The sequence below is a fragment of the Hypomesus transpacificus genome, chromosome 23, assembly GCF_021917145.1.
Source record: "Hypomesus transpacificus isolate Combined female chromosome 23, fHypTra1, whole genome shotgun sequence".
Classification (NCBI taxonomy): domain Eukaryota; kingdom Metazoa; phylum Chordata; class Actinopteri; order Osmeriformes; family Osmeridae; genus Hypomesus; species Hypomesus transpacificus.
Window position 1 is genome coordinate 4106346 of NC_061082.1, and position 27415 is coordinate 4133760.

General features: G+C 48.3%; 3 protein-coding genes across 6 annotated transcripts; all 3 read right to left on the reverse strand.

The window, feature by feature from the left end:
* Positions 1–1533: 1533 nt before the first annotated feature.
* Positions 1534–13842, reverse strand: senp7 (SUMO specific peptidase 7). 3 transcript variants are annotated; one of them, XM_047046976.1, is made up of 24 exons: positions 13663–13842; positions 12977–13102; positions 12497–12568; positions 12086–12201; positions 11294–11677; positions 10886–10992; positions 10148–10284; positions 9610–9973; positions 9287–9444; positions 8464–8595; positions 8328–8361; positions 8039–8074; positions 7270–7497; positions 6238–6938; positions 5657–5787; positions 5411–5527; positions 5202–5321; positions 4820–4912; positions 4525–4733; positions 4133–4188; positions 3933–3976; positions 3671–3739; positions 3431–3581; positions 1534–3220 (listed from the first exon to the last, which is right to left on the reverse strand). In XM_047046976.1, the coding sequence occupies exons 2-24, from the start codon at positions 13037–13039 to the stop codon at positions 3068–3070; spliced, it is 3675 nt and encodes a 1224-aa protein (XP_046902932.1). In that variant the 5' UTR covers positions 13040–13102; positions 13663–13842; the 3' UTR covers positions 1534–3067. The 3 variants fall into 3 exon arrangements, with proteins under 3 accessions (XP_046902932.1, XP_046902934.1, XP_046902933.1); XM_047046978.1 differs by lacking the exon at positions 12497–12568; XM_047046977.1 differs by lacking the exon at positions 8039–8074.
* Positions 13843–14374: 532 nt separating this feature from the next.
* Positions 14375–23204, reverse strand: il10rb (interleukin 10 receptor, beta). The gene is made up of 7 exons (XM_047046721.1): positions 22954–23204; positions 21171–21294; positions 20628–20812; positions 20054–20214; positions 17065–17218; positions 16666–16823; positions 14375–16482 (listed from the first exon to the last, which is right to left on the reverse strand). The coding sequence occupies exons 1-7, from the start codon at positions 23015–23017 to the stop codon at positions 16093–16095; spliced, it is 1236 nt and encodes a 411-aa protein (XP_046902677.1). The 5' UTR covers positions 23018–23204; the 3' UTR covers positions 14375–16092.
* Positions 23205–23373: 169 nt separating this feature from the next.
* Positions 23374–26913, reverse strand: LOC124485252 (interleukin-10 receptor subunit beta-like). Of its 2 annotated transcripts, XM_047046723.1 has the most exons (7): positions 26699–26913; positions 26322–26445; positions 25827–25996; positions 25275–25429; positions 24778–24928; positions 24388–24533; positions 23521–24168 (listed from the first exon to the last, which is right to left on the reverse strand). In XM_047046723.1, exons 1-7 carry the CDS (start codon positions 26748–26750, stop codon positions 23971–23973), a joined length of 996 nt encoding a protein of 331 aa, XP_046902679.1. In that variant the 5' UTR covers positions 26751–26913; the 3' UTR covers positions 23521–23970. The 2 variants fall into 2 exon arrangements, with proteins under 2 accessions (XP_046902678.1, XP_046902679.1); XM_047046722.1 differs by lacking the exon at positions 24388–24533 and having other exon boundaries at positions 23374–24168.
* Positions 26914–27415: the final 502 nt, after the last annotated feature.

The following is a 27415-nucleotide window of genomic DNA, read 5'->3' on the forward strand; positions in this document are numbered from 1 at the left end:
GGCTAACTTGTCCCATAACACCTCACTCTCGCTCTTTTTAAATACCGCCAAAGCCCATGTTGATCAGCGCATAAACATCATTCTTCTTCTCTGTCTATTCAAACATTTCCTTGTTGATAGGCCTATAGCCTCACCAAAGGCCGTGTCAGATTTTTAGCGCACACCTGTATTTCAGTTTCCAAATATCTTGATCTTTGGAAACTGCGGCGCGCTTTCCCACCACTGTAATATACCTAACTTGACCTTAGCCTTTTGATTACACGTAATCAGTTTTACTCTCCATCGTTTTATCCCCAAGCCAAGTAATGTTACGAGAAAAGGCACACCTCAAGATCGGTTGAAGGTCTCCCTGATCAGGTGTCTCACACACGGGGGTTACATAACGCTGGAAGAGCGGCCCGCGCCCTAAACCCATCTGACATCTCTGACACAGGTCAGAAGGGGACGATGACTATGACAACTAATTAACTAATCATGTCTGAAAGCTTGTCGTTAAGCATAACAAACCGCTGCTATTCGTTAACACCGGGGACGGTAAACCTTCATCGAGTTACACGTTAGCGCCAACGGTCAACAACAATGTCCTTCAGTGGTTTAGGCTTGGAGCCAAGCACTTAACAGGAGAGCCAAGGCTATTGTGCTGTGAGGCAGACAAAGGCTTGCGTAGTGGCACTGAGCTCTTTACTCTTGTAACCTGAGATAATTGACAGCAAACTGGAGGTCGGTAAGCAAACACACACAAATGCTCTACAGCCTACACTCACACACACAAGTTCAATACCTGACACTGGAACATACTCGACAGTGTGGAAATCACCGTCAAGGACGCACAGATTGAACCTTTCTGGACTGCTGAACATTTTTGAAAGGACTTCATATGTTTTAAGCATGGTGTGTGTGGAAATGTGGTCTCCTGCATGTTTTAGCTGAGGTAGCTGCATGGACCTGGGTTGGTGGTCTGCAAAGAGACTATGGAGGGGGATTACAGGGGGAGGGGGATTAGAGGGAGGCAGAAGGGGGAGGCAGAAGGGGGGATGGGTAGGAGGTCCCTCAAAGTCATAGACAGTAAACAGGTCTAATCTGGGTGTCTAGCTGTGATCAGATTACGGTACTGGGAATGGCAGTAATCTAACAGAGACTGAACTAAATGGAGCCTTTCTCTTAAAAAGAGACCAGTGTTCATCTGGACTGTACCATTCTAGGTGAGGGGGGTGGGGGTGGATCAGTCACAGAGGTCTGACCCCTCCTGTCATCCTCCAGACAAACCAATAGACACTTCTAAAGACGGTGGTATGGACCGATTGGGGACCTGCTTTGCTTTAGACCATGGCTAATGTTGGGGAGACAGAGAAGGGAGAACATGAAGGACAAAGCCCAGGGCTGGAATCAAACCCGTGAACCTTTATAAAGCATCAGCCTGCATCGCCCAGAATACCACAGGAGGCTGGAAGAAGTCACCTACTCAATAATGTTCAACAGCTACCTTAAAACAATATAAAAAAATACATGCAAACAGACACTAAGACATGAAAATGTTTGTCCACATACAATTTTAATAGATGACATTCCAACCCCATGGTTTTTTACTTCAATATAAACATCCTACAAACTGAAAAAATATTTATAAAAAAAAAAAAGTTACATAAGATTAATATTCCTGGGAAAAAAATACAAATACTAGCCAAAAGTAAAAAATTACAAGCAGAATTGAGGTACAAGTGGGTTGCTGCCCCTTTAATACCAGCATCAGACCCTGTGTAAGATCACTTCCGAACATACAGCCTGAACAAGGATGGATGCTGTTCTGAACATACAGCCTGAACACGGATGGATGCTGTTCTGAACATACAGCCTGAACACGGATGGATGCTGTTCTGAACATACAGCCTGAACACGGATGGATGCTGTTCTGAGCATACAGCCTGAACACGGATGGATGCTGTTCTGAACATACAGCCTGAACACGGATGGATGCTGTTCTGAACATTCAGCCTGAACACGGATGGATGCTGTTCTGAACATACAGCCTGAACACGGATGGATGCTGTTCTGAACATTCAGCCTGAACACGGATGGATGCTGTTCTGAACATTCAGCCTGAACATGGATGGATGCTGTTCTGAACATACAGCCTGAACACGGATGGATGCTGTTCTGAACATTCAGCCTGAACACGGATGGATGCTGTTCTGAACATACAGCCTGAACACGGATGGATGCTGTTCTGAACATTCAGCCTGAACACGGATGGATGCTGTTCTGAACATTCAGCCTGAACATGGATGGATGCTGTTCTGAACATACAGCCTGAACACGGATGGATGCTGTTCTGAACATTCAGCCTGAACACCGATGGATGCTGTTCTGAACATACAGCCTGAACACGGATGGCTGCTGTTCTGAACATTCAGCCTGAACACGGATGGATGCTGTTCTGAACATTCAACCTGAACACGGATGGATGCTGTTCTGAACATACAGCCTGAACACGGATGGATGCTGTTCTGTACAAAGGCTACATGTGGCACCAAGAAGTCTTGGAATATTAGCATGACGTGATACCAGGTGTAGATGTGGTTCTGGATCAAATGCATGAATGTGGGACGTCTCTTCTGGGATGTTTCGTGTCTCCCTGGTCAAGGCTGAATGTGGTTCCAGTTTAAGACATGTACGTGGAGTTGAGCTTCAGAAAAGACCCCTTTAGTTCAGACTCACCTTAACCTGTCTGAGGAACCCAGCGCTCAGCAAGGCATTTGCTTCACACAAACTTGTTGAACAACAAAAAACTTTAATACTGTCCCGTAGTTCTTCATGCGTGCTTCTTATGTCTTATTTCCTACATTTTATTTATGACGGGTGAACAAGCCAACCGTAAATTACTCACACAGGGTACGACTGACATCAGACATATGTCTAAATCCAATCTTATTAGTCAAGTTGGAAGTACAACTATACAAGCATATCGAAATACTAGTAAAAAAAACTTCAGATCACATTCTGAAATGTCCATTGCTCAGTATGAGCCAAATTTATAAGAAAACGCCCGATGCTTAGTGACTACAGTTTCCTAGCTGCCTACAATTCCCAGAGTTCCATTGTCCCTCTGGAGTCTGTATAGGCGAAGCACCAGATCTCGGATCTCGTCTCGTTTCCTGCGCACCTGTTGCCGTGGGAACCAGAGCTCCAGGCGCAGGGGAAGGTCAAAGTGCACCACGGGATCCTTGACAGAGGAGGGAGAGAGCTTTAGGGTGTGTGTGTGTGTGTGTGCACGGGTTTATGCTTACGTGTGTGTTTATGTGTGTGCGAGATTGAGGAAGTAGGCAGGAAGTAGTAGGTTGAAGGAAGTAGGCTGGCGTGTGAGTTTATACATGCGTGTGTGTTTATACATGCGTGTGTAAAGTGTGTGTGTGTGAGGAAGCTGGCCTGTCACCTGGAGAAAGCTCTCGACGAACTGCAGCAGATAGAGGCCGCAGTCGCTGCTGTTGTCCTGCAGGGGGACGCGACAGTGAGAGCCTCTCATCTGCTCAGAGCTGAAGTCTCTCTCCCTGCCCCTGCGGACCTCCCACTCAGACTGCAGGTACCTGCACACACAGCAGCGTCAATACACCAGCACACACACACACCAGCACACAAACACACCCACACACACACAGATAAAGTAAACACGTACTCCCGTAACAGTTTGTAGACGCGTTCGTGGAGAGAGAACCTGAGGGAGTCCATGATGAGAATACAGGGTCTGAAGAAAGAGAGCATCATCACACCTCAAATACAAAAACTCTATCTGGAAGGACCTGTGTGTGTGTGTGTGTGTGTGTGTGTAGCATGCACCTCAAGTTGAGACTCTGGACCTAAACATATGTTGTTCATACCCTGGAGCCTGTTTTTTGGTGTTAGCATGCAACGTTTGCATACCACTACTATTAACTCACCTCTTGCAAACGGTTTCTCTGTGGCAGGTCTGTTGTGTGCAGTCCTGGAATGAGCAAGCATCACGGTTAGAGAGACGGAAAAGAAAAAAGAGAGAAACTAAGAAAGAACAAGACAAAGAGAGGAATGGAGAGGAGGGAGGTGCGGAGGACCCCTAAAAGCATGAGTTTCAGGCTTGGTCAGGAAGGAGGTGAGATCTTACCAGAGGACTAGGTGGAGACTGCACATTGGATTCAGTCTGGCTGCTCTCCAAAACACCTGTAGAGAACGCTCACCATTATCACCACCACCACCACCACCATTATCACCACCACCACCACCATCACCATCCTCACTCACAGAACATGAAAAGATCCCCTATCCTTCACCCTGATGATGCAACTCTCCTCGCCCTGTCACATTGCTTCTCTGGTTTTCCTTGCAGATGCAATCCCTCCACGGGAGTAGTTGAGGGTGCATGGAATGTGACTGATACTCTCTTAATTGAACTAAACAACCCGGTTTGGTATTGTGTTATTGTTTCCTGTTTTCGGTCACTTGCTCCTGGCTCCATATGTGGAGAGGTTGGTGAAAAGTTGGGGAAGTCCCACATACCCATCTGCCTATCCTGGCTGCTGCTGGCGCCTGTAACTGGGGCTGGTGCCTCGCTGACGTCCTTCTTGGGTACGGAGGCCTCCTGGTCAGCCTGGGGCTCGCCTGAGTTCTCCTCCCTGGGTCCCCTGTGCGAGGCTGGGCAAGCCCATGCCTCGGACTGGGGCTCTTCGAGACCGGGGAAGCAGATGACCACCAGGTACCAGTGAGCTCTGTGAGAAAGAGGAGAGACGTTAGGAGCATTCAACATCATGTTGTTATTGAGCCACAAATATAGCCCATGAATTTGTTTACTCACTCCTGATTGACAGGCACAAACAGGAAGTCCTTTTTGAAGATGTCAACGTGTCGAGTCCAGTTTTTCACTCGCTGGTGCCTCTTCTGTCGTGCACTGAAAGAACATGATCCAAACATGTAATCATGTAGTAAACATGTAGTAATCATGTAGTAAACATGTAGTAAACACGCTGTGGAGTGATGAGGAGAGGACCCAGGTAGAAGGATGTTACCTGAGACTCCCTCCCTCCCTCTCTCCCTCTCACTCACTCTCTCTGTCTCTCTCTCTGTCTCTCTCTCTCTCTCTCTCTCTGTCTCTCTCTCTGTCTCTCTCTGTCTGTCTCTGTCTCTCTCTCTGTCGCTCTGTGTCTCTCTCTGTCTGTCTCTGACACACACAGTCTTACGTGGCGCTGGAGCCGTCTTCGCTGGCGTTGTCCCTGCGTGTCAGCTGCTTGTAGAAGAAGCTGCTGAAGACGTGAGAACGCTCGGCCACGTCGCTCGGAGCCCTGTCTAAGACCAGATACCTGGAGGACACACACACAGGTCCAGTCAGCACACACAGTCTACTGAACCGATGTATGCCTTGGGTCTCATGCCTGCAACTGTCACTCACTTGAGGTAGAAGTCGATGATGACGTCATTCAGAAACTGGCCGTAGTTGAGACACTCTAGGTCTTCCATCGCCACGGTGATCCCCCCCTTTGTCGGAGGAGGGGGGAACTGAATCAGACTGAGGGAGACGGGGGTGAGAAAGGAGGAAATGATGAACTCAAATGTAACCGTAATGTTGGGGAAGTAATGGCAGTTCAGTAGAATGTAGAAGGCGGCCATGTTGGTGAGGTCACAGTGGGCGACTTGCCTGCGTGCCGGCCCACGGTGTCTGTAGCGGCTCCAGCTGTCGTCTGGTTTGCGGCAGAGGGAGACAGAGTAGGAATCTCCTGTTCTGCGGTGGCACAGCGTGTACACGGGTCTGGGCAGGGACACACCCTCCTGTGGGCGGGGCATACAGGAAGGGGAGGGGCCTCTTAATGACATGGTTTCAGTTCAAATGTAGCACAATTTCAGCCATGTTTTCAAGAAATGCTTGCTTTTGGGTGGGGGGGTTCATTTTAGGCCTTCTGAAAAGGCTTGAAATGTCCTTCAAACTACTATAGAGATTTACCACCAAATAATCTAAATAAAACACTGTTTCAAAGATTTGTCGGAATCAAGAACAGGATGAGTTTCAAGCAATGCGTGATAATTAATCATCGAAGTTTAACTCAAAGATGTTTTGGAGTTTAGTGACTGGATCTGGTATATTCTGTATCATCGAGCCTAGCAAGGAGATGTCTATTATGATCATGTGCTACTTACGGGGGGAAATATTTCCACTAAACATCATATTTTGTTCTCCGTCTTTTCTTCCTAGCCAAGCAATGATCCATTCTTATCGCTCACCTTTATAGCAGCTTCAGCTTCTACCCTGTCCCCCTCTGGGTTCAGTCTTTCCATCTGTGACTCGGCATGCGACTCTGTCAGTAGTTCTGTTTGTGGCTCAGTCTGGGCATTAGCCTGGGTGCTAGCCTGGGTGCTAGCCTGGGTGCTAGCCTGGGTGCTAGCCTGGGTGCTAGCCGGGGTGCTAGCCTGGGTGCTAGCCTGGGTGCTAGCCTGGGTGCTAGCCGGCGTGCTAGCCGGGGTGCTAGCCTGGGTGCTAGCCGGGGTGCTAGCCGGGGTGCTAGCCTGGGTGCTAGCCGGGGTGCTAGCCTGGGTGCTAGCCTGGCTGTGGGTCTCTAAATCCATCTCCAGCTGTGTGTGTGATTCCGTCTCCTTCTCTCCGTCTAACCTCGGCGCCTCATCTCCTGGTTCCTCATCCCCGACCTGGACAGTGTCCAGGACCAGGTCCTGGTTCTCTGGCTCGGACCGGTCCGTGCGGCACAGCAGGAGCAGCAGCTGGTCGTCCGTCTCGCTGGTGGTAATGAGCTCCAGGCTCTCCTCCAGAGACAGGCCGGGGCTCTGGGCGTGGCCGTGGGGTGAGCTGCAGGAGGCCTGGTAGGGCCACGTGCCCAGGCAGAGGATATCCAGGACAGAGCGACACAGGGCGCCCTCCACTCCGCTCAGTGAGGAGCACAGACTGAGCAGCAGGAAGGGACTGGGCTGCTCTGCTCACACACACACATTTGCACATACATTTACATTTCTTCATATAGCAGACGCTTTTATCCAAAGCGACTTCCAAGAGGGAGCTTTACAAAGTGCATAGGTCAATGATCATAAACAACGAGAACGAGCCCCAAAAACATTGTGGGTAGCCAAAACATGAAGCATACATTGTGAAAAGCAAATAAGTGCCATACACACATACATAAAAAAAGGGATGAGGCCTCAGAAACGCACACAAAAAAATCCACAATTACAGAGATTCATCCCCTTAATGTAACTAGGATTGCCTGATAAAATAAAAACGGATCTAAAGCGTTTCGGGAGCCTCACCGGCCGTGGAGGCAGGACCAGGCTTGACGGAGAGCTTTCGGAGCTGCTTCTGGACGCAGAGGGCCTGGGCATTGGAGAGGTAGAGGAGGAGGAGGGTGGGGGGTGGGGAGCATGCCCCAGGGGGCCCCTCCCAGGCCAGACCCCGGGCCCTCAGGTCCTCCTGCTCCCACACGCTGTACCTCCACAGCCCTGGGTGCTGCAGGACCACCTGGACCTGGCCACGCCCGTCTGGGGAACACAGGGGAGGGGGTTACACCCCAACACGGTCAGCCAGACACACAAACCACCAGCCAATCAGATCATTAGCGAGCCAGCCAGCCAGCCAATTGGATAGTGAGCCAGCCAGCCAATCAGATAGCTAGCGAGTCAGACAGCCCTCAGTTTCAACTTAAAAACATATTGATTGACAGACACAAACATGACAGAAACACAGTATAGTTCAGGAATCAGGAGGTTAATCTGTGGCTAATCTGCAAAGGTGGATTTCAGGAAGAGGAAGGTGAGAAGGCTCACTAATACCGGAGGGTTCTTATCCTGACACACACAGAAACGCAGACATAATGCAGAAATAGCCCAGTAATCTGAGGTGGTTTAGAAGCAGAGCATTGTGTGCAGACAGAACCCTGAGGAGGATCTTACTGGATCTCCAAGACAGTGAACACACAGGGTCACAGGCAGGCCACAGGGGAACATACACACACACACACACTCAATCCCTCTCATGCAAACTGGCTCTCATGCTTATTCAGCCACTAACACATCCGCACACCCATCCTTGCTCCCAGGGCGAGCTCATGATCTGCCACTGGAGGAGAGAGAGAGAGACAGAGAGGAGAGAGATAAATAGAGATATAAATACATATATATAGAGAGGTAGAGAGAGAGAGAGATAAATAGACATATAAATAAATATATATAGAGAGAGGTAGAGAGAGAGAGAGGTAGAGATATAAATAGAGATATAAATAAATATATAGAGAGAGAGAGGTAGAGAGAGGTAGAGAGAGGGAGCTGTGGTGACGCTCCCAGGAGAGCTGAAAGGGTTAGGCCATCGTTACCTTTCAGAGGGATGGTGATTCTCTTGGCTGAGATCTACAGGAGACAAACGTAAAGGTTTGAGTGTCTGTTACCGAGCGATATTGAACGTGTGAAAGCCTGCCTGTGTGTGTCTGTGTGTGTGTACGCCTCTGTTACCGTGGCGTTTGCGCTGGCCTGAGCCCACAGCCCCCCACAGTAGAGGTCAGTGAAGGGCAGGGCCTGGATGCTGGAGCTGTTTGACCTTGGAGCTGAGGGGGCTGGGAACCCTGGAACCCTCACACGAATCAACTAGAAGAAGAAGAAAAACATTCTAAACCTTTTTTTCCACAATAATAATTTTTTTCAATCATTCTCCAAAACAAAAATCAAAACACTTTTTGGGCAAAAACATCTTTCTTGTTGCCCCATGGTAGCTTGGTAGACTAGCTTACGTTTGCTGGAAATGAAAAAGAAGGCCGCATTGACAAGGAGTGAAAGTAAAGAGTTGTAAATTGTGTACTTATACCAGAACAATCTACTTAAGGACGGTAACAAAGAACTGGACCTCGTTACTTTCGATCTCTGATTTGAACACACACACACCCCCCCCCCCACACACACACACCCACACCCCCCCCCCCCCCCCACACACACACACACACACCTCACCCCCCCACCCACACACACACACAGAGAGAAAGAGAGGGTTCGAGCGAGGTGAAGCTGGTGACCTACAGTGTTGGGTCTACAGCTGCCCCCATAACCTGGAAAGAGCGTCTAATCACTGCTTTACAGCAAACATGCTGTTGTTTCCAGGTAGACTGGTCCTCACTAACACCTCACACCTAGAGGGCTGGCCCTTGACTGTGGAACCTCCTCTCAGTGTGGGAGGTTATTTCGGTGGAGGTGGAGGAGATATATTCACAGAATCTGTCATTGCATAGTAAAATCCATCAATACTGTAAAGAATCAAGCCGTTGTTCCGAAGGTCAAGACTTGCCTTTGGAGTGGTCCTGCGCATCCGACTGTTGCCCCTCTGAGGGTTTGGGCGCTTGCCCTGGGGCTCCAGCTCCCCCAGTGGCTGGAGGACGGAACTGCAGGAAGACTGGGGCGTCTGGGCCCCCCCTGAGGGCTCCTCGTCATCACTAGACAGGACAACTACACACACACACACACACACACACACAGACACACACAGGTGAGCAGAAAGGACTGAGTTTGATTCAATAAAATAAATAAACAAGGTGAAAAAGGAGAGAGGAAGGGATAAAGAGAGGGAGGCAAAGGAACATGTGTGTGTGTGAGGTGTAACACTGCACTTACTGGGCTCCGCAGTGCTGGGTGTGGAGGTCCTGTCTAGGCTGGGGTTCTGTCCGAGGGTCCCTCTCCTCCCCCTGACTCCCACCCCCACTCTGACCCCAGGCCCCGGGCTCGCCCCAGCACCTTCCTCCATCCCCGTGGTCAGCATCATTATCCCAGGGTGGTCGGAGGGATCCTGCCCGTCCGGGCGGAGGCGCTTGGCGGGCCCCTCCGTGGGCCCCTCCGTGGGCCCAGCCCCAGCCCCAGGCCCAGCCTCGGGCCTCCGGGCCTCCCCAGACAGACGCAGCACGCTCCTCCTGGAGCTCCACGGGCCGGCCAGCCCGCGCCCTCCCACCTGCAGCCTGCCGTTGCAGCGCAGCTCGTGGCTCTGACAGCAGGGTGGAGGGGGGGGGGGAGAGATCACCAGGAGAGCAGGTCAGTTTCAAATGGATTTCAGCGACCAAAAATGCTTTGAACCTTATTTCCATTCTGAGTTGAAAGTGACCCTAACTGAAGGGAGACTGCTTCGTGACACGGTTTGGCTTTTTTTTTTTGACACTACCTCATTGCCTTCAGCATCACTTCCTGAATCGGTGTCCCAGGCCTTGATTAATTGTGGGGGACACAGTTCCGGCACCCTGAGAGGCCCACCCTGACTCCTCCCCCGGCCAGAACGACAGCTCTCTGACACGTCACGGTCTGCAGGGACACATTACACACAATCAGTCACTCTCTCACACACACACACACACACACAACAAACATGGAACTACTCTCCCTAGAAGAATGAGTGTGTGTGTGTGTGTGGTGGAAAGCAGATTCAGCAGGTTTTTAGTTTTAACTGCTCTATAAAGCTCAGTATTTGTTTATTTACCTCAGACTTGAGGCCAGGACTACGACAAACCCTTTCCAACTGGGAGAACACTTGTTATTGTGTGTGCTTTTGTGTGGGTGAGAGGTAGAAAGAGAGAGAATGAGTAAGAGAGGGAGGGAGAGAGAAGAGAGGGAGGGAGAGAGTAAGAGGGAGAGAGAGAGAGAGAGAGAGAGAGAGAGAGAGAGAGAGTAAGAAAGGGAAGGAGAGAGAAAGAGAGAGAGAGTAAGAAGGAGGGATAGAGAGACAGAGAGAAATACATTGGAGCCATTTCAGAGGTATGGAGAGACACAAAGAGAAAAAAGGCATGAGTAGAGCTGCTAAACACTAAAGCAGAAGTCCAGAAGCCAGTCTGGGATCAGCATCAGGTCACATGACCTCCACAGAGGAGAGAGAGAGACAGAATCTTCATGTGTTCAGGTCTCCCACCTCTTGTGTGACTGCATCTCTGCTCCTCTCCATTGACTCCCTCTTCTCCAACGATCACCATCTTCACCACCTCCTCTTCCTCCTCCGACGCCCTTTGATGGAAAGACCTAAGAATGAAGAAAAGGAAATCACACACACACACAACCCAGTTGTTGAACCACGAGCTGTGATGTGCTAGCATTCCGTAATGCATCACATTAACCCCCCCCCCTGTCCAGTTGTAACCCACATGGGAAACAAGCAGTGCCAGAAAAAGACGCAGGCCAAACCAAACAAACACATTCCATTTTATAGAAGCAGAAGACCCCCTCCCCACCACCCCCAAAAAAAACCTTCAAAACAGAACACCCCCTTCCATTCTAGTTTCCTGGGGGAGTGTGTGGTGTCAGAAGGCCTGGGGAGGCCTACCTCCTCCTCTCCTGATGGGGCCCGATGGGGGGGTCTGCAGCGGGGAGCGAGGCCCTCCTCTTCAGCCCGTTCTGGGCGCAGCGCCCCGGGGCAGCGGGGTCCAGCGAGCCGGGCGGTCTGGTGCTGCCTGGAGGTTCACCTCCGTCTCTGTATCCCTCCTCCGTCACGCCGCATGTCCTCCAATCCTCTCCCGGTTCCTCCTCTCCTCCTCCTCCTCCTCTCCATGTCTCTCTGCTGTACTGAGATGGCCTCCCTCGAGCCCTCCTCCCTCCAGCCCCCCGCCCCCTCCCTGTCTCCTTGGGACCCTGGCCGTGCCTGTTCTTGTGCAGGTAGGTGCGCCCGACATCCGTGGTCAGGACGTCGGTGAGGACCAGTCTGGGCTGCCTGTCGGGAGACACAACCCGGTCAGATCCCTCCGGAGCTCTGCCACGCTTCCGGCACATTCCCTCCTTCCAGCTGCGATGTTCACTAGCCGCGACTTACGGTACATTACATTACACATTTCTTTATACGCCAGCTAGTTGACCAATAGTCAGCTCTGAGTTGGGGCAGCGCAGAGGGCGAACACGCAGGTGGGCCGGAAAAGATAAGTCCTAGCAGTGTGTCCTGTGTTGCTAAGATAAGCCTTCCAGGCCTAGCAGTAGCAGCAGGTCTATGGGATCGGCCCTCACATGGCTTGTTTATGCATAGAGAGAGACGCCTAGTGAGTGTTTGGGGTACTGCAACTGAAACACATGGGACATTCAGCAGTGGAAACAAACACAGCTGTCCTTCAAAGTTAGTCCTGCTTACGTGAGCATGTGGCACTGTGGCAGCGCCCCCTGGCTGTGATCCCCTAACACTGCTCCCTTCTCCTGCTGTGGATCCTGGAGGCTGGACCTGTGCCCTCCTAACCGGCTCCAGTGGATCTGTGAGAATAATCAGAGATGAGACAGAGAGGGAGGAGGGAGGGAGGGCAGGGAGAAATGAGGAGAGAGAGAGAGAAGAGGATGGAACATGAGGTAGGGTAAAGGGGAGCTTCAGGATACATATCTGAACACGCATGAGGAAATGTATTCTCCGAAATACCCAGAAGGGCCAGTTTCCCAGTGTGAGATGCAGCCTGGTAAAAAAAACAAAAATAACCCACAGAAACAACATCCTAGGCTCAACCTGTGGCTGGAAAACTGTCCCAATAAGAAGTTATCAGTGGAGATAGTCTACCTGTGCCTCTACCTTCCTACACCCTGGCGGTGTGGAAAGGAGTGTTTTGTGGATTTTGAATGGATTTCCCATCTAAAAAGCAAAAGGGTAAGTAGCCGTTACTATACTCATATAGTCATTTGAGAATCACAACACTTAAAACAGTGGACATCAAGGAGAGGAGAGGAAAGCGTGCTGCAGGTTGCGAGACAAAAACTTGCTGTAACCAAAACAGCAATGCACTGAAGCATCATAACCAAACTTTGGTTATCTCTGATAGACCATTTGAATTCCCTTTGCATTTTTTTTTTGTCCACTCACTTGTTCGAAGGACAAGTAAATATTGGTCATTTTGAACCCTGTGTTGTTTTGCTACACTACTAATATCAGCTAGATAGCATTACTGTATCACACAAAAATTTTACAATATTATTGACTTCATCTATGAGATCGAATCTTAATTACCGCTTTACACTGGGAATAGGCATGTGCAGAACGTACCATGGAATCGTCACCCTTGTCCACCTCCAGTGAGATGGTCAAGGCTTTCCTGCGGTCCATCATGCTCAATGGTTAGAGGTTCAAGGGTCACCCTTGCGGAGCAGTACTCTGCTCCTTTGTCCTGGTCTTTGAAAGAGAAACCAACATAAGTGATCACACTACTTTTTACGGTCGTAAATATCAGTCGTGGTCAGGACAAATCCCCGGCGCTTTTCAAACGATGACACAAGAAGCACGAGCACCTGCCAGCACTGTTGTGCATCTGTGCACGCAATCTCCCCGATCTCCCTCACTATTTGCGTACATAACACATTACATTCTGCACTGTCACATGCATGTAGCGTTAGCTAGATAAACTCACCACTTGTCGTTAGCTGCTAGCCATGTAAAGTTAGTCAATAACCTGACATGATCAGCAAGCAGATGGCATTTTTTTTAAGTTAAACATGAGCTTTAGCCCTGTCCCAAAAATGTCGTTAAGTTAATGAATGCGTAGTAGTACTGGCTAGATGGTGCTAATGCAAGCTCAGTGGGTGGACAACAAGTGTGTAGCGACTCGCTAGGTTTTCGTTGCGTTATTATTGTAGCAATGTAGCTTATTAGAAGCTTGCTAGCTGACCATAGCCAAAGAGACACTGGCTAGCAAGCTAACGATGGTGATTAGCTGGATAGCAGGCTCCACTTACCCAATAAATGCGTGGGTAAAAGTGAAAATCAATCGTGGAAATCTGAATATAAAAACACGATAAGTGTTCTAATGCACTATTTTACACATTTATTGCCGGTAGCATCCTTAAAATGATCATAAAGACACGCTGCCACTGTGCACTCACAAAGCGAAAGCACTTCCTCACTACACCAACTGTTTCCGGTAGTGCCCGGAAGTTGACAGAGTACAAATTCTTTTTTTAAGAATCCGCGACCTGTTTTATTGGCAGGCGACTCACAAACAGTTACAATATATAGATATTCATGATCATTTAAGATAGTAATAAGGTTATATATGTGTAAGTCTTGGTCTACCCATTTGGATTAACCTCGCCAATGGTAAAACCTTCAAATTCTCCCATGGTTTTATCTAAAAATAATTGTTGCTGTTTAGTTACTCATAACAACATCAGTATGCGTGATACCTTAAATCCAAGATTAGATTTCCTATTCCCAAGTATCCTTCTGCAGACACTAGGTACTAGGACTGTTATAACATTCCTGACCCACTACTTCTTAGAGGAGTAACTACCAATCTCTGTAACTGACCCTGTCAAATTTAGCCTAAATTCTGTGTGTAAGTGTGTGATTTGTTCCCAGAGGAATCTGTGAGAAACAATTACTGCATTGTCTTAAATTACCCATACTTACTTTTTGAATGTAGGAAGAAAGACGAAACAAATGTTTTTGCAAAATTGCACTTTTATGGTGCTGCACAAATAAAGATGACATTATTTACACAAAACAATATTCATGCAAGACATCTTGGGTGCGCAAGACTTCCTCACAGTACTTGTACATGTACATACATGTACATACAAGTACATACAGGTACTCATGTACATACAAGTGCTCCCTCAACAAAAGACTTGTGTAGTAATGGTGCATTTTTATGGACTATACAAGAAAAGTGCGTGAATGTTAAATAGTTTGACATGTCTATCTACTTAAGTGCTTTATGGATTTATTTTGTTTAGTTTGATTAATTCAATGCAAGTTTAAAAGTCAACAAACAAAGGCCATTGATACACTGATAGAGCTTCAAGCATTCTGAAGAACAACGAGATTCCATTCATTTTAAGGTGACAAACCAGCTAAAACTGAACCAAAACAACGAAAATGAGACTGTCACACAAAAACAACGATGAAATAAAACTACTAGAATAATGTTTCACGATTCTACAAGAATCATACACTTAAATGTTTTAACAAAAATCCCCTCAAAATCATAACACATCATGAAGCACAAAAATGGACGTTTAAAGATTTTAAAGACCCTGGGTTTGCAGTTTATCGACTCCACAATTTTTTTTTAAAGGCATCATTCTTTGAAGGTTATAGCTATTAAACCACACATACTCCCTCACACACACATCCTCTCTCTCACACACTCACACATACATAATCTACAGGTAAAAACAATCTTGCAAAAGTGCCATACCCCTCATATTCCCATAACTTAGACATCAACCCAAGCTTGGGCAGGGCATTTCAGTTAAAATGTTAAAACTACAATTCAGATGTTTAAAACACTGATACTGAATCTGTTGGGACAAACAAACGGCCTGGGATGGGGGTCCGAGGGTCTGGTTAACAATGATCTATTAGATCATAAATACATTTCAAGTCCTCTACATTTCAAGCTTTAAATGCGTGATTAGCGAGGCTTTTGGATGGGGTCTGCCCCATTGTTTCGGTCATAAGGAATCCAGTCATTGTCTCATAGGATTAAACTTCATTATTTTGATTCTATTACACATCATGAATTCTATTGATGTATAATTAGCTTATGTTTCTCACAAATGTATGGTGTAAATAGCTACACGTGTTCAACTAAAACCAAGATTGGGTCAATCCGAGGGGGTCATGGCCAGTTTACAGAATAAAACGACCCTTCAAGAGACATGACTACAACTCTGACAGAAAGTCTTCAAATCCCTGTAAGTCAGTGATTTGAAACTATATACATCCACAGGGATTCCCACAGAAAATTGGTTAGTTAAGGTGGTAGGGTGGGGTTTGCCGGCAGACTGGGGGGGGGCAGTTTGGAATGAAAGGGAGAAAACAGGACAGTAACACGGCGGATATATATATATATTTTTTGACAATATAGTTAAGGCGGCAGACGTGTGTTGCTCAGGCGCCCGCCTAAACTTCAAAGTGCTGTGGGAAACCCTGATCCATATATCACACACTGATAGTTTGTTTCGTCACATTTTCCAGTAAAACCCTCTGGGAGAATGAAGCACAGCTAGACCACTCCAGCGAGGGCCAGCGACAAGCTAAGGGCTCTTTGAGCTTAACAGCGAGCTCGAGGATGATTTTGGCATTAAAGTTTGTCACGTTGTGTTTCACCACACCTCCTTCGCGTTGGCCCATGAAGATGAAGAGACCTCTGAGATCCTCTCTCAGACGCCCATGTCCAGGACTCCTTCGTCCGCCACCCCTCCATTCAGCAGCTCTCCACCCATCTCCTCCATCTTCACATGCTCCAAAAGGGGCACGTCCCAGGAATCCAGCCTGGCAACTATTGGCTGGCTGTGGCCGCCACGTTTCTGGGCGGACCCGCCTTCTGTGGAGTAGACCCCGGAGTCTCCGCTGTCCTGCCGGCTGTGCCTGCCGCAGTCGTCCTCCAGGCCTAAGGGGGGCGCTGCCAGGCCTGGATCCAGGGGAGGAGGGCTGTGGACCTCCAGCAGGTCCTTCTCCGGACACACGCTGATCTTATCGCAGATGAGCTCTACCTCCGCCTCGAGGCTGAGGAGGCGTGGCAAGTCTGAGTAGGGGGAGTCAGAGAGGTACTGTGGGGGACGGGGGACGGACAGAGAGAGAGAGAGAGAGAGAGTCAGAGAAAAACAGAGACAGAAAGAGAGCAAGAATGAGAATGAGAAAGTGAGTGTCACAGCTTATTCATAGAGAAACTGAATCGTCTGTCAAAGCATCAGAAGCGTGCTTGTCACTTGGCTGGCTGTATGTGAGCCTACCTCCTGGATGTGATGAGGAAGCTGGATGGAAGGGAAGAGGGTGGTCTTTAGGACCCTGTAGCCCTTGTATGTGACGTAGGAGGACCCCAGCACAAACAGGAAAGCTGCCACCAGAGAGGCCAGGAAGTACAGGAAGATATGCCAGTACGGGATCTCACCTGGGAACACACACACTTTGTAAACGGTGTGGAAAGAAAACACATCCTTCAAACCATCTCACCAGTTACTAAACAACAGAAACTACACAAACCACTCCAACCTCAACCACATGACACATCAACCACTTCTTCAGCAAGGCACCTGTTTGTGTGTCTGTCAATGTGCAAGTGTATATCTACGCATTTGTGTGTGAATGCACGTGTGTGTTTGTGTGTGTGTTGAGGCTAAGGCGTGTCTCACCTTCGGTCTGCATGCACTGAGTGGAGGAGAAGCTGCTGGTCTTGTTGTAGTAGTCGAAGCGCGACTGCACCTTCACACAGTACCAGGTCCAGCTCTGCAGCCCAGGCAGAGTCACGTGCTCAGCCCCAGAGTTCACCACTGCAAGACTTTCACCCTGAGAACGCAACACAGTCAGGGAGTGCAACCTCACACAGTACCAGTACATCCCGTGGAGTCAGGTGGCTTAGCGGTTAGAGAATCGGGCTAGCAATCAGAAGGTTGCCGTTTCGATTCCCCGCCATGCCAAATGACGTTATGTCCTTGGGCAAGGAACTTCACCCTACTTGTCCCTGTACTTACTGTAAGTGGCTCTGGATAAGAGTGTCTGCTAAATGACTAAATGTAAATGTACCAGGTCCAGCTCTGCAGCTCAGGCAGAGTCACGTGTTCAGACCCAGAGTTCAGCACTGCAGGACTGTCACCGGGCAGACGCAACACAACACAGGGAGCCTGGCTGTAGCCTCGTCATGGCGGGCTAGAGCCTTCCGGAACACTGGCTGTAGCTGTGGGTTTAAAAGGGGCTCTAAACTTGTAACGTCTGGCATGTCACGGCCACAGCCGTGCCCCCCTATTGTTTTTGGTTTTGCCCTGCCCTAGTGTTTCCCTGTCATTGTCGTCACCTGTCTCGTTCAGTTGTCGTTAGTTTCATTGTGTTCACCTGTGTCTTGTTTGTTTCTGTGTATTTAGGTTCCTGCTTTGTGTCCAGTCTTTGTCTTAGCATTACCCTTTGTCCCTGCGTGTACCCTGTCTGTTTCCCGTTTTGAGCATTAAACCCTTTTGTTTTTGGACCATGCCTGCTGACTCTCCTGCGTTTGGGTCCTACCCCTCCACACGTTGTGACAGAATGCTAAGACCAAGATGGGACCCAGCAGAGAGTTCACCCAACCCTTTCCTAGGGACCCGCCTGGCCTTTGGTGGACCCCGAAGCCTGCAGCTCAAGGCCCACCCCAAGTCCTGGTTCCAGCCCCAGCCGGAACCCCGACTCCAGCCTCGGTCCTGCCCTGGGCCCCTGCCTCGATCCTGCCCTGTGCCCCTGCCTCATCCTGAGGTTGTGCCGCCCTGCGCCCGGACGAAGAAGGTTGCGCCCCCAGCACCCAGACCACCAAGGCTGTTCCTGCCAGGGAGAGTCGGCCGCCTGCCGCCAGAACCCAGCCCCGTTCCTGCCCTGTACCCCTGCCCCGTTCCTACCCTGTACCCCAGCCTCGTTCCTGCCCGGTGCCCCAGCCTCGTTCCTGCCCTGTGCCCCAGCCTCGTTCCTGCCCTGTGCCCCAGCCTCGTTCCTGCCCTGAGCCCCTGCCTCGCCCCGAGGTTGTGCCGCCCAGTGCCAGGCCATCCGAGGACTCCTGGCCGCCTCCTCCTCCGCCCGAGGACTCCTGGCCGCCTCCTCCTCCGCCCGAGGACTCCTGGCCGCCTCCTCCTCCGCCTGAGGACTCCTGGCCGCCTCCTCCTCCGCCCGAGGACTTCTGGCCTCCTCCTCCGCCCGAGGACTTCTGGCTGCTGCCTGCCGCGGTGCCCGTGCTCCCATGCGCCCCGGTGCCCGCGCTCCCGCCTCCTCCTCCGCCCGAGGACTCCTGGCCGCCTCCTCCTCCGCCCGAGGACTCCTGGCCGCCTCCTCCTCCGCCCGAGGACTCCTGGCCGCCTCCTCCTCCGCCCGAGGACTTCTGGCCTCCTCCTCCGCCCGAGGACTTCTGGCTGCTGCCTGCCGCGGTGCCCGTGCTCCCATGCGCCCCGGTGCCCGTGCTCCCAGGTGCCTCCTCGTCCGCGCTCCCAGGTGCCCCCGTGCCCGTGCTCCCAGGTGCCCCCGTGCCCGTGCTCCGGCGTCCGGGCCGCCCCCCGGACCTGCCTCTACCCTCTGCCCTGCCTCCGGGTCGCCCCCCGGACCTGCCCCGACCCTCTGCCCTGCCTCCGGGCCGCCCCCCGGACCTGCCCCGACCCTCTGCCCTGCCTCCAGGTCGTCCCCCGGACCTGCCCTGACCCCCTGCCCTGCCTTGTGGGTCGTCGGGTGACGTCCCTTGAGAGGGGGGTACTGTCACGGCCACAGCCGTGCCCCCCTATTGTTTTTGGTTTTGCCCTGCCCTAGTGTTTCCCTGTCATTGTCGTCACCTGTCTCGTTCAGTTGTCGTTAGTTTCATTGTGTTCACCTGTGTCTTGTTTGTTTCTGTGTATTTAGGTTCCTGCTTTGTGTCCAGTCTTTGTCTTAGCATTACCCTTTGTCCCTGCGTGTACCCTGTCTGTTTCCCGTTTTGAGCATTAAACCCTTTTGTTTTTGGACCATGCCTGCTGACTCTCCTGCGTTTGGGTCCTACCCCTCCACACGTCGTGACATGGCATGTTTCTGTATGTATTTGAAGTCTGTTGGAAGTGAAAGAGCTGTTCAAGGAAGTGAAGTTTGAGGAATGCAGGGTGTCTGACGAATTCCATTTGAATGCAAATATCACCCAAAACACAGCATGCACAGCCACAACAAACGGGTCTAAGCCTCAGAGACTGTCATGGAGGTTAGCAACTTTAAACCCTACAGTAAGCCCTCAAATCACACTTCCTAACACTGGTGTTTCAACATGCGTCCGCTGGAAAGCAGCTGCATATTTCCATGCACACCCACAACCACACAGGTGCAAAGTTCTTTGGTACCAACATCTCTTTGTTCCTGTTGCAGTAAGTGTGATTGTACTCTGGTCACAAGGTTTGAGAATACAGGTGTCTTTGATATCAATAGAAAATAGAGAACTGAAAACAGGTGTATTTTAGACAATTCTTTCCAAATGTTTTCAAGTTTCAATGCATCTCTGAAAAGGATGAAAAAAAACTGTTGCTAGTTCTTAACAAAATGTCACAAGTTTGCATGCGGAAATCAAAGAGGAAGAGTGATTTCTCCATGGTCTGAATGCGTGCTCGTCAAACTGAGGGTAGCTAGACGTCCAAAGCTTAAGTCAATTCCCCCACCAACCTGAGGGCCTGCCAAGCGACTCCAATAGTGAATACGATAGTACATCTGAGGAACATTCCGCTTCATAGATTCCCCCTCACTGGTCAGGGGGGGGGAGATGGCCACACCCAAGAGGTTGCTGACAGGAGATAGCTCCACCTTGGATGGTGGGCCAAGATCAGCTGAGGAGAGGCGAAACAAACAACCATATGGATAACTTATCATAAATATATTACATGATAATAGCTGGTGTTGCTAAGTTTAATTGGAACTCTTGTTACTTCGCATTGCATTTTGCACTATTGTATCGTTCTCTTTGCACTATCTGTATTTTTAGAATAGATTGTAAATTATGGCTACCTATATTTTATATGTTATTGTATTAGCTAGACTTTGCTCCCTTTGTATAGTTAGTCCACATATTAAGTGTCAATATTCCTATATGTTTAATGTATGCACCTCCCTGCCAAAGTAAATTCCTTGCTTGTGCAAACATTCATGGCAAATAAAATCCCTTCTGATTCTGATCTGCACACTTGTTGCTTTCCAGTCCCGCAGTTGTCGCTACAAACTTCTTTTCATCCCCTTCTCTCACCGTCTATGTCAGGGCAGAAGTCTTTCTGGGCCCAGTCGGAGTGCAGTGGGTCAGCGCTGGCTTGGACGCGGAGCAGGTACATGGCATGGTAGTGCAGCTTGACGCTGGTGAGGTCACAGCTGTGCTCTGGGCCCACACACACTGTCTGCCACACCACCTTCCTCTTGAATCTCAGCTTGTACTTCCTGCCGGTAGAAAAGACATTGGCTCAGGAACAAAGACTCAGTCATTAGAAAAAAAACCTTTGTTGTCCTTCTCCACTAAAATGCGTTGACTCCCAGTTCCGGCTATGGGTTCATAACTGTTAAACAAGCGGCTGACTGGATAGAGGTAAAACTTGCAAATTATAGACAATAATAATGATCAAACACACAGCGGTATTTGAAAAGTCTCCCTGAACTAACTGCACTGTAACAAGATATTCTAGTTCATGCAAATGCAAGCTTTGACAAACAAACACAGACAACCGCCTGCAAGACTCCTATATTCATGCGGCTGAAATCGTGTTGAAACGATGTGAGGATTGAGTGCGAGTTGACTTACGACAGGTACTGTGTGGTGAAGTTGACGGCGTGCTGGCCAGCTGTCTCATGCTCCCAGCTCAGGATGTACTGGGTGTTGAGGGTGTGGAGGGTCAACTTTGGCTTTTTCAGCTCAGCTACTTGAACTGGGGATACAAAAGAAGGACTTTGAAGGGCTGAAAAACACTGAAACAAGTGGTTTTTAGGACACCTATCGGACAGGGCCTCGTTCAGGACGGCTTCACAAACAATGTCTTCACAAGCCTGGGGTCAAGCAGCAATACAGCTATCCTGTATTTGTTATTTCAGGGTGATCCACTATGAGGCTGTGTGTGTGTGTGTGTGTGTGTGTGTGTGTGTGTGTGGACCCCAGAGGATGTAGCTTAAAGTGTTTCACAATATGTGACTCAGTTTGACTCACTCTCAGTCCCGTGGTCGACACTCACAGCAGTATCTCAGTTCAAACAGTGTTGATGAAAACATCTGTGCCTGTTTTGACCTCTCTGGTAAAGCTTTGTGTGTTTCCACTCATCACAGCCCACAATGCTACTAACCAAGTTAGTAGTTTCATAGAAAACCACTCTCCCTCCTCCTGTCCTTATAGGAACAGTATATCATGATTTCTCTCGGCAATGGTTTATGACAGGGCAGGCCAACACTTTAATAACTTCAATAACCGTCCAGCACAAAAGGCTCTACAGAGCTAGAACTCATATCTATTGAGGCCAAGCCTTCTCTATATCGTCTTTTACGCCAGGTACAGATTCCAGGTAGGTATAAGCTTAAAACTGTGTGGGTGTAACCAACAGTGGGCAAAACTACATGTGTGAATCATACAGTCATAAATAGTTTCAGTCAACCCATTAAACAATCACAGCCGTTATGATGACATGAAAAAAAAATGTGATCCAACAAACAACATGTATTTTATTGTGGTCTCTAAGCACTTATTGAGGGAGTGATTCATAATGTAGCCTTGGGTTAGATTAGAACATTGACTGAACTTGGGGTCAGCTGACTTGTTAAATTCCTCTTATGTACTGGTCACGCCCATATCCAAGTACTTTGTTTGTGATCGGCGGTTGATAGACCTGTTTTGCATGTGTGCAGAGCTTACACATCAAGAGACTATGGTCTCTAGAGAGTGCAGGGATTCAGATGGCTGACAGGCGAGGGAGTCGGGCTAGTAATCAGAAGGTTGCCGGATCGATTCCCCGCCGTGTCAAATGACGTTGTGTCCTTGGGCAAGGCACTTCACCCTACTTGCCTCAGGGGGAATGTCCCTGTACTTACTTTAAGTCGCTCTGGATAAGAGCGTCTGCTAAATGACTAAGTGTAAATGTAGAGATGACTATAAGTACAGGACTATCCAAATTACAGGATTATCCAAATTTCACTATACTGCCCTATACTGCCCACTATACTGCACTATACGGCCGTTCCCCCCCTAGGCGATAGAATATGTAGAAAACTGCGATTACAAGCGGTTTACACACAGATTGAATGCTGATTGTAAACCGTTGAAATCAAAGGGGGGGGGGGAACAGGGACATTCCCTTGTGCACAAACATATACACCCTTCCCCACACACTTACACTCAAAAGGATTTATGTATATATATATCTGTGTACATGGACTTTTTAGTAAAAGCGAGTTAGGGTTATGGATAGTGCTAGGCCCAATAATGTGCTCCTCACGCTAGGCTATGTAACTTTCCCCTGGCCTAATAAAAGGAAAGAACCATCACCAACGAACGCTACAGTATCATGTAAACAAGCCGTTGTAGCGTACAGTAGCCTACTTACCGTCAGCGTTGAAACATGACGTTTGTAGAAACCCGAGCAGAAATAAGGCTAAACCGATGTTCATGGTGGAAATTGTTCTCGCATTTAACTCTTAAACACACTGTACAGATGTATTTCTTCAGTGGGTATGGGATCCTTACATTTGCTCAAATTAGACCAAAACACACAGTCGCAATCATTCTGCTGTCTCTTGAGTGCTCCGGTAGCGTGTGTCTTGGAGGTGGCGTCTAACCGAATGATCATTCTTGCTATCTTAGCTCTCTGTGCACTGCGCATGACAAGGGCGAAGCTCCGTTGCAGCCAAAGGTTGCAGCCGGATCCCAGTCTGGCCTAACCCATGTTGTATTATGTTCTGACTGAAACCGTTATTATGCTTTAAAACCAGCAAAATATGAATCAATTGAAACATTTACGAGACAATGGATTCAACACAACTTTTTATTAATAAAGCTTAATCTGCTGACAGTTCATTATAAAAATAAAATAAACACTAAACATTACATAAAAACAGTACCCACAACTAGGTTTAAAGCACACTGACATTGCACAACACTTCAACACTGTGCAGCCAGACCTTAACCCTTGTGTTACCTTCGGGTCTTCGACCCTTCGAGTCATTGTGAGTGTGACCCACCGTCGTGTTGCGACAATTTTACCTTATAAAAAATGTAAGTGAAGCATTTTCTTTTAACCGTCGGCATGTCTCAGATCCCCCACAGCGCAAAGGTTAAAATAAAACTTTTTATTGGTTCAGTATTGGGTAAAGTTGTCGCAACACAACAATGAGTTGTGCCTTTGGGTCATTGTGACACAAGGGCTAAAAATACTATCTAATTTCAAAGGACATACTCATCTCTGCTATACTTGCTGAAATCCTCCAAACATCGTCAAACCCAAACACAGTGGAAACGCCGTAGTTGTCATGGGGATCCCATACCTTCAAACAGCCACCCGAACAGGCCTCATGCAGGCAACACGTCCCTTTTTCAGGGCCTATATCAGAGCCCTCTCCTCCTTTCACCCAGCCCACCCTCCGTTCACCGTCTCCCCCCCCGTCGTCTCGTCGTGGTCGGTGACGATAAGTCCGGTAGCCGTCGGTGGGAGCTCTGACGGAGGGTCCTCCGCCATGACACGGACAGGGTGGAAGACTTCCTGTGGAGGGGGGCTGGTCTGCACGGCCATGAACCCGGAAGGGTCGCGAGGCTCCCACAGGTACTGGGGAGGAGGAGAGGAGGCCAGACTGAGACCTAGAGTGCACAACGCTGGATTCTTCCTCGAAGCATAAATGGATTACACTGGTTCTACTCAGACTGTGACTGCTGGACACATTTTAGCATGGCTAAACAGAAAGGATAACAACAGGAATCGTGTACGCGCGCACACACACACGCGCGCGTACACACATCACAGCTTTGTAGATGTCAAATACAATACCTCTTTGAAGTGTTTTGGGAGTTTGACTTTGGGCCAGATGAATCGGACCATCTTTTTCCCATACAACACCCCACACACCACCAAGCCCACCAGCACAGCTACGCCCACAATGATCACCACAGCCAAAACCCATGCCTTGCCACCTTCTGTGAAAGTGTTCCGTTGAAGCAGGGAGGAAGCATGGAGGAGAGAGTGAGTCACTGTCACGTCAAAGACTTTCAAAATAGGAAAGGAATCAGACATGCACAATTCTATGTGTGTAAAAGTAGTCATTATACCAAAAACAGTTGAAACCGGAAAGAAAAAAACAAGTGAGCATGAGGTGGTAACAAACAGGGTCTTCAGAGGTGAGAGAAGACAGGGAAGAGGAGATGAGATGATGAAACTCACCCTTCCTAGTGGTCTCACACACCACACCACTGGGTTGGCTGAGTTTGTTTAACCTCAGGGTCTTCACTTGGGCCTGGACACAGTAGCTGGTCCAGGACTCAAGGTCAGGAAGAACCATCCTGGGCTGCTCTATGTCACTCATGTGAACGGCCTGAAGAGGGCGATAGAGCAGCAGTGAGTATAACAGCCTCACAACCACAGATTCTCTGTCGAATTTTCTTAACCAATCTTAGAAACCTCAACACCACTGGACCAACAATTTCTTGCTCGACATCAACATTAAGCCGGTTTGTTCTCATTGAGTTTCGCCTGCTGTGCCTCATCCAAGTAGCTACAAACTTTGAAATTTTGTTTGTCACATTTTGTTTCTAACTTATGATTAGCATATAAATCATTGATTATCTGATGAAAAATGCTAAGTCTTTTGTTTAACATTAAACCATCCATAAAGTGGGATTACAATGGACCATATCTCAAAAAAAAACCGGTCTGTCCACCTTGTCTTTGTGATCCTTCTCCCAGTAGGTGATGTTGTATGAGGCCATGGTATAAACATCTCTAAACGTTTTTATCCGGAACACTGGATCCATAATGGTCACTTCAATGTTGATCCCACTGGCGTTGAGAATCACAGAGGGGGGCCCGATCTCAGCTTCAGAGAGGGTCACATAACAGAAAGTGAGCTTCAGGATATGTAACCAAGATGTCTGGAAAGACCCTAACTGTCATTCACAGTTTCAAAACCAGAACTTCTGCCATCTAGGGCACTATATTCCTTAGTATATGTTCTTAAGCTTGGTTTTCTGGAGAAATTATACTTGGCTTTACATCCATGTTCGTTCCAACATATTTGTAACCCTTGATTCAGTAGCGTAGCCACAACAGGGCCGGGTCCCCTCATTTACATGTCCAGACCCCCCAGATGTCTGATTGCTAAAATGGGGCACTCCAAAAAAAGAATTATAGTTATGCCCCTGCATTGATTTGTGGATGTTTTTGCCAACCTGTACAGTAAAAGTGTTTGTGTGTGTGCGTGTGTGTGTTCTTACTATGTTCGTCCATAACGAAATTTGATATTTCCACCCAAGGCGAGCCTTCCCCTTGCAGCTCTGCCCTCACTCTGAAAGAGTACACTCCAAATGGTTGGAGAACACTGCTGAAGTCACAACGCAACTCTGTAATGTTCCCACACATCACTTTGTAGGGTGGGTAAAAGCCCCTGTAAACAAAATAACATAGCAAATTTGTCACAATGGGGATATTACCAGGGAAGTTATGAACGTTTTCACTTGTAGTGAAGAAAAAACCACAACAAGCTTATGTGAGTTCCTGAGAATTGAGAAACTGAGGAGGGAATGAGCACTTCATACGTAGATGCAGGGCCGGCGCAAGTACCCCCCCTATGCTCATTATGACATAAGACAAAGGGTATGTGTGTCACTATCCTTTCCTGGAAATGAACTTCCTCATAATTCCGTATCATGTTTACAGGACTACAGTGTTGTCTCCCACACAAGACCGACCATAACGTGGTGTAGGCTTGCCTGTATTCTGCTGTGTAGGTGATGTTGTCTGTGGTGTTCAGGGCAGCATCCCACTGCAATACCAGCTCCATGTTGATGGAATCTATCCTCACATTGATAGGAGGAGGGAGTTCAGCTAAAACCCCTGTAAATAAATTAGGAGCAAAATATAGTATTAAGACAACACCCACTACTTAACCGAACAATGTGGTAGTAGAAGTGGTTAGATTCGGACGTAGTATATGCCGACTTGGGAGCCAAGACCAGCCAAGAAAAGCGTGTAAATATCTGGCGATAACGTAAATGTTTTTTAAATAAATACAATTGACAAAAAATTGCCACCTGTTACTGTAAAATCAGATCACAGCCTATCACAAGGAAAAGAGTAGTTAGCTTACCCCCATCCATAAAAAAGAGTAATACAATAGGTATACAAAATGCTGCTTTCATATTCTTGTTTATCCAATTGTCAGTCTGAAAAACTGTAAAAATATATAGGCTACAACTGAACGCGGATTGAATAAATATCGACGGTTATTTCCTTGTAGCCATTAGGTAACTGCCAGACTGACGTTTCAGGTTTCTCTGCTATTGACGATACGCTAGAAAAACGAAACAAACTATACGTCAGTATGTTTCAGAAGGCTCCGCCCTAATTTATAAGGGGCCGTTTAGGAAATTATTGACTGTCAGAAATAAACTTTTTTGTACCGTGTTGTGTGTAAAAGAACGTTTTGAAAGGTTTAAATAATATTTTTAAAAGAAAGGTGGCCTCATTGATCAGTAGTCTTGTATTCTGTACTAGGCTTCATGTTGTCCCCTCCCCTCTTCTCTCCTATGCTGTCCTTTCACTTCACGTGTGGGGAAAATAAGTTTGAAAAAGGTTGAAAAAACAATTGAGAAAATACGCTTAGATTTTTTTTTTGTGAAAGGTTGAAACAATATTTTCGGAAAAGTTATTTCTTTTTGGAAAGGTTGAAAAACGAAATGCTGAGTAATGCACCACCTGCAAACTAGGAAAGTGCCACATGCATGAAACTTACTCTGGTTAGTACTCAAACTAGTGTCCTCAATGTACAGTAATGTGATGCTGGGACATACAAGACAGAAAGTAG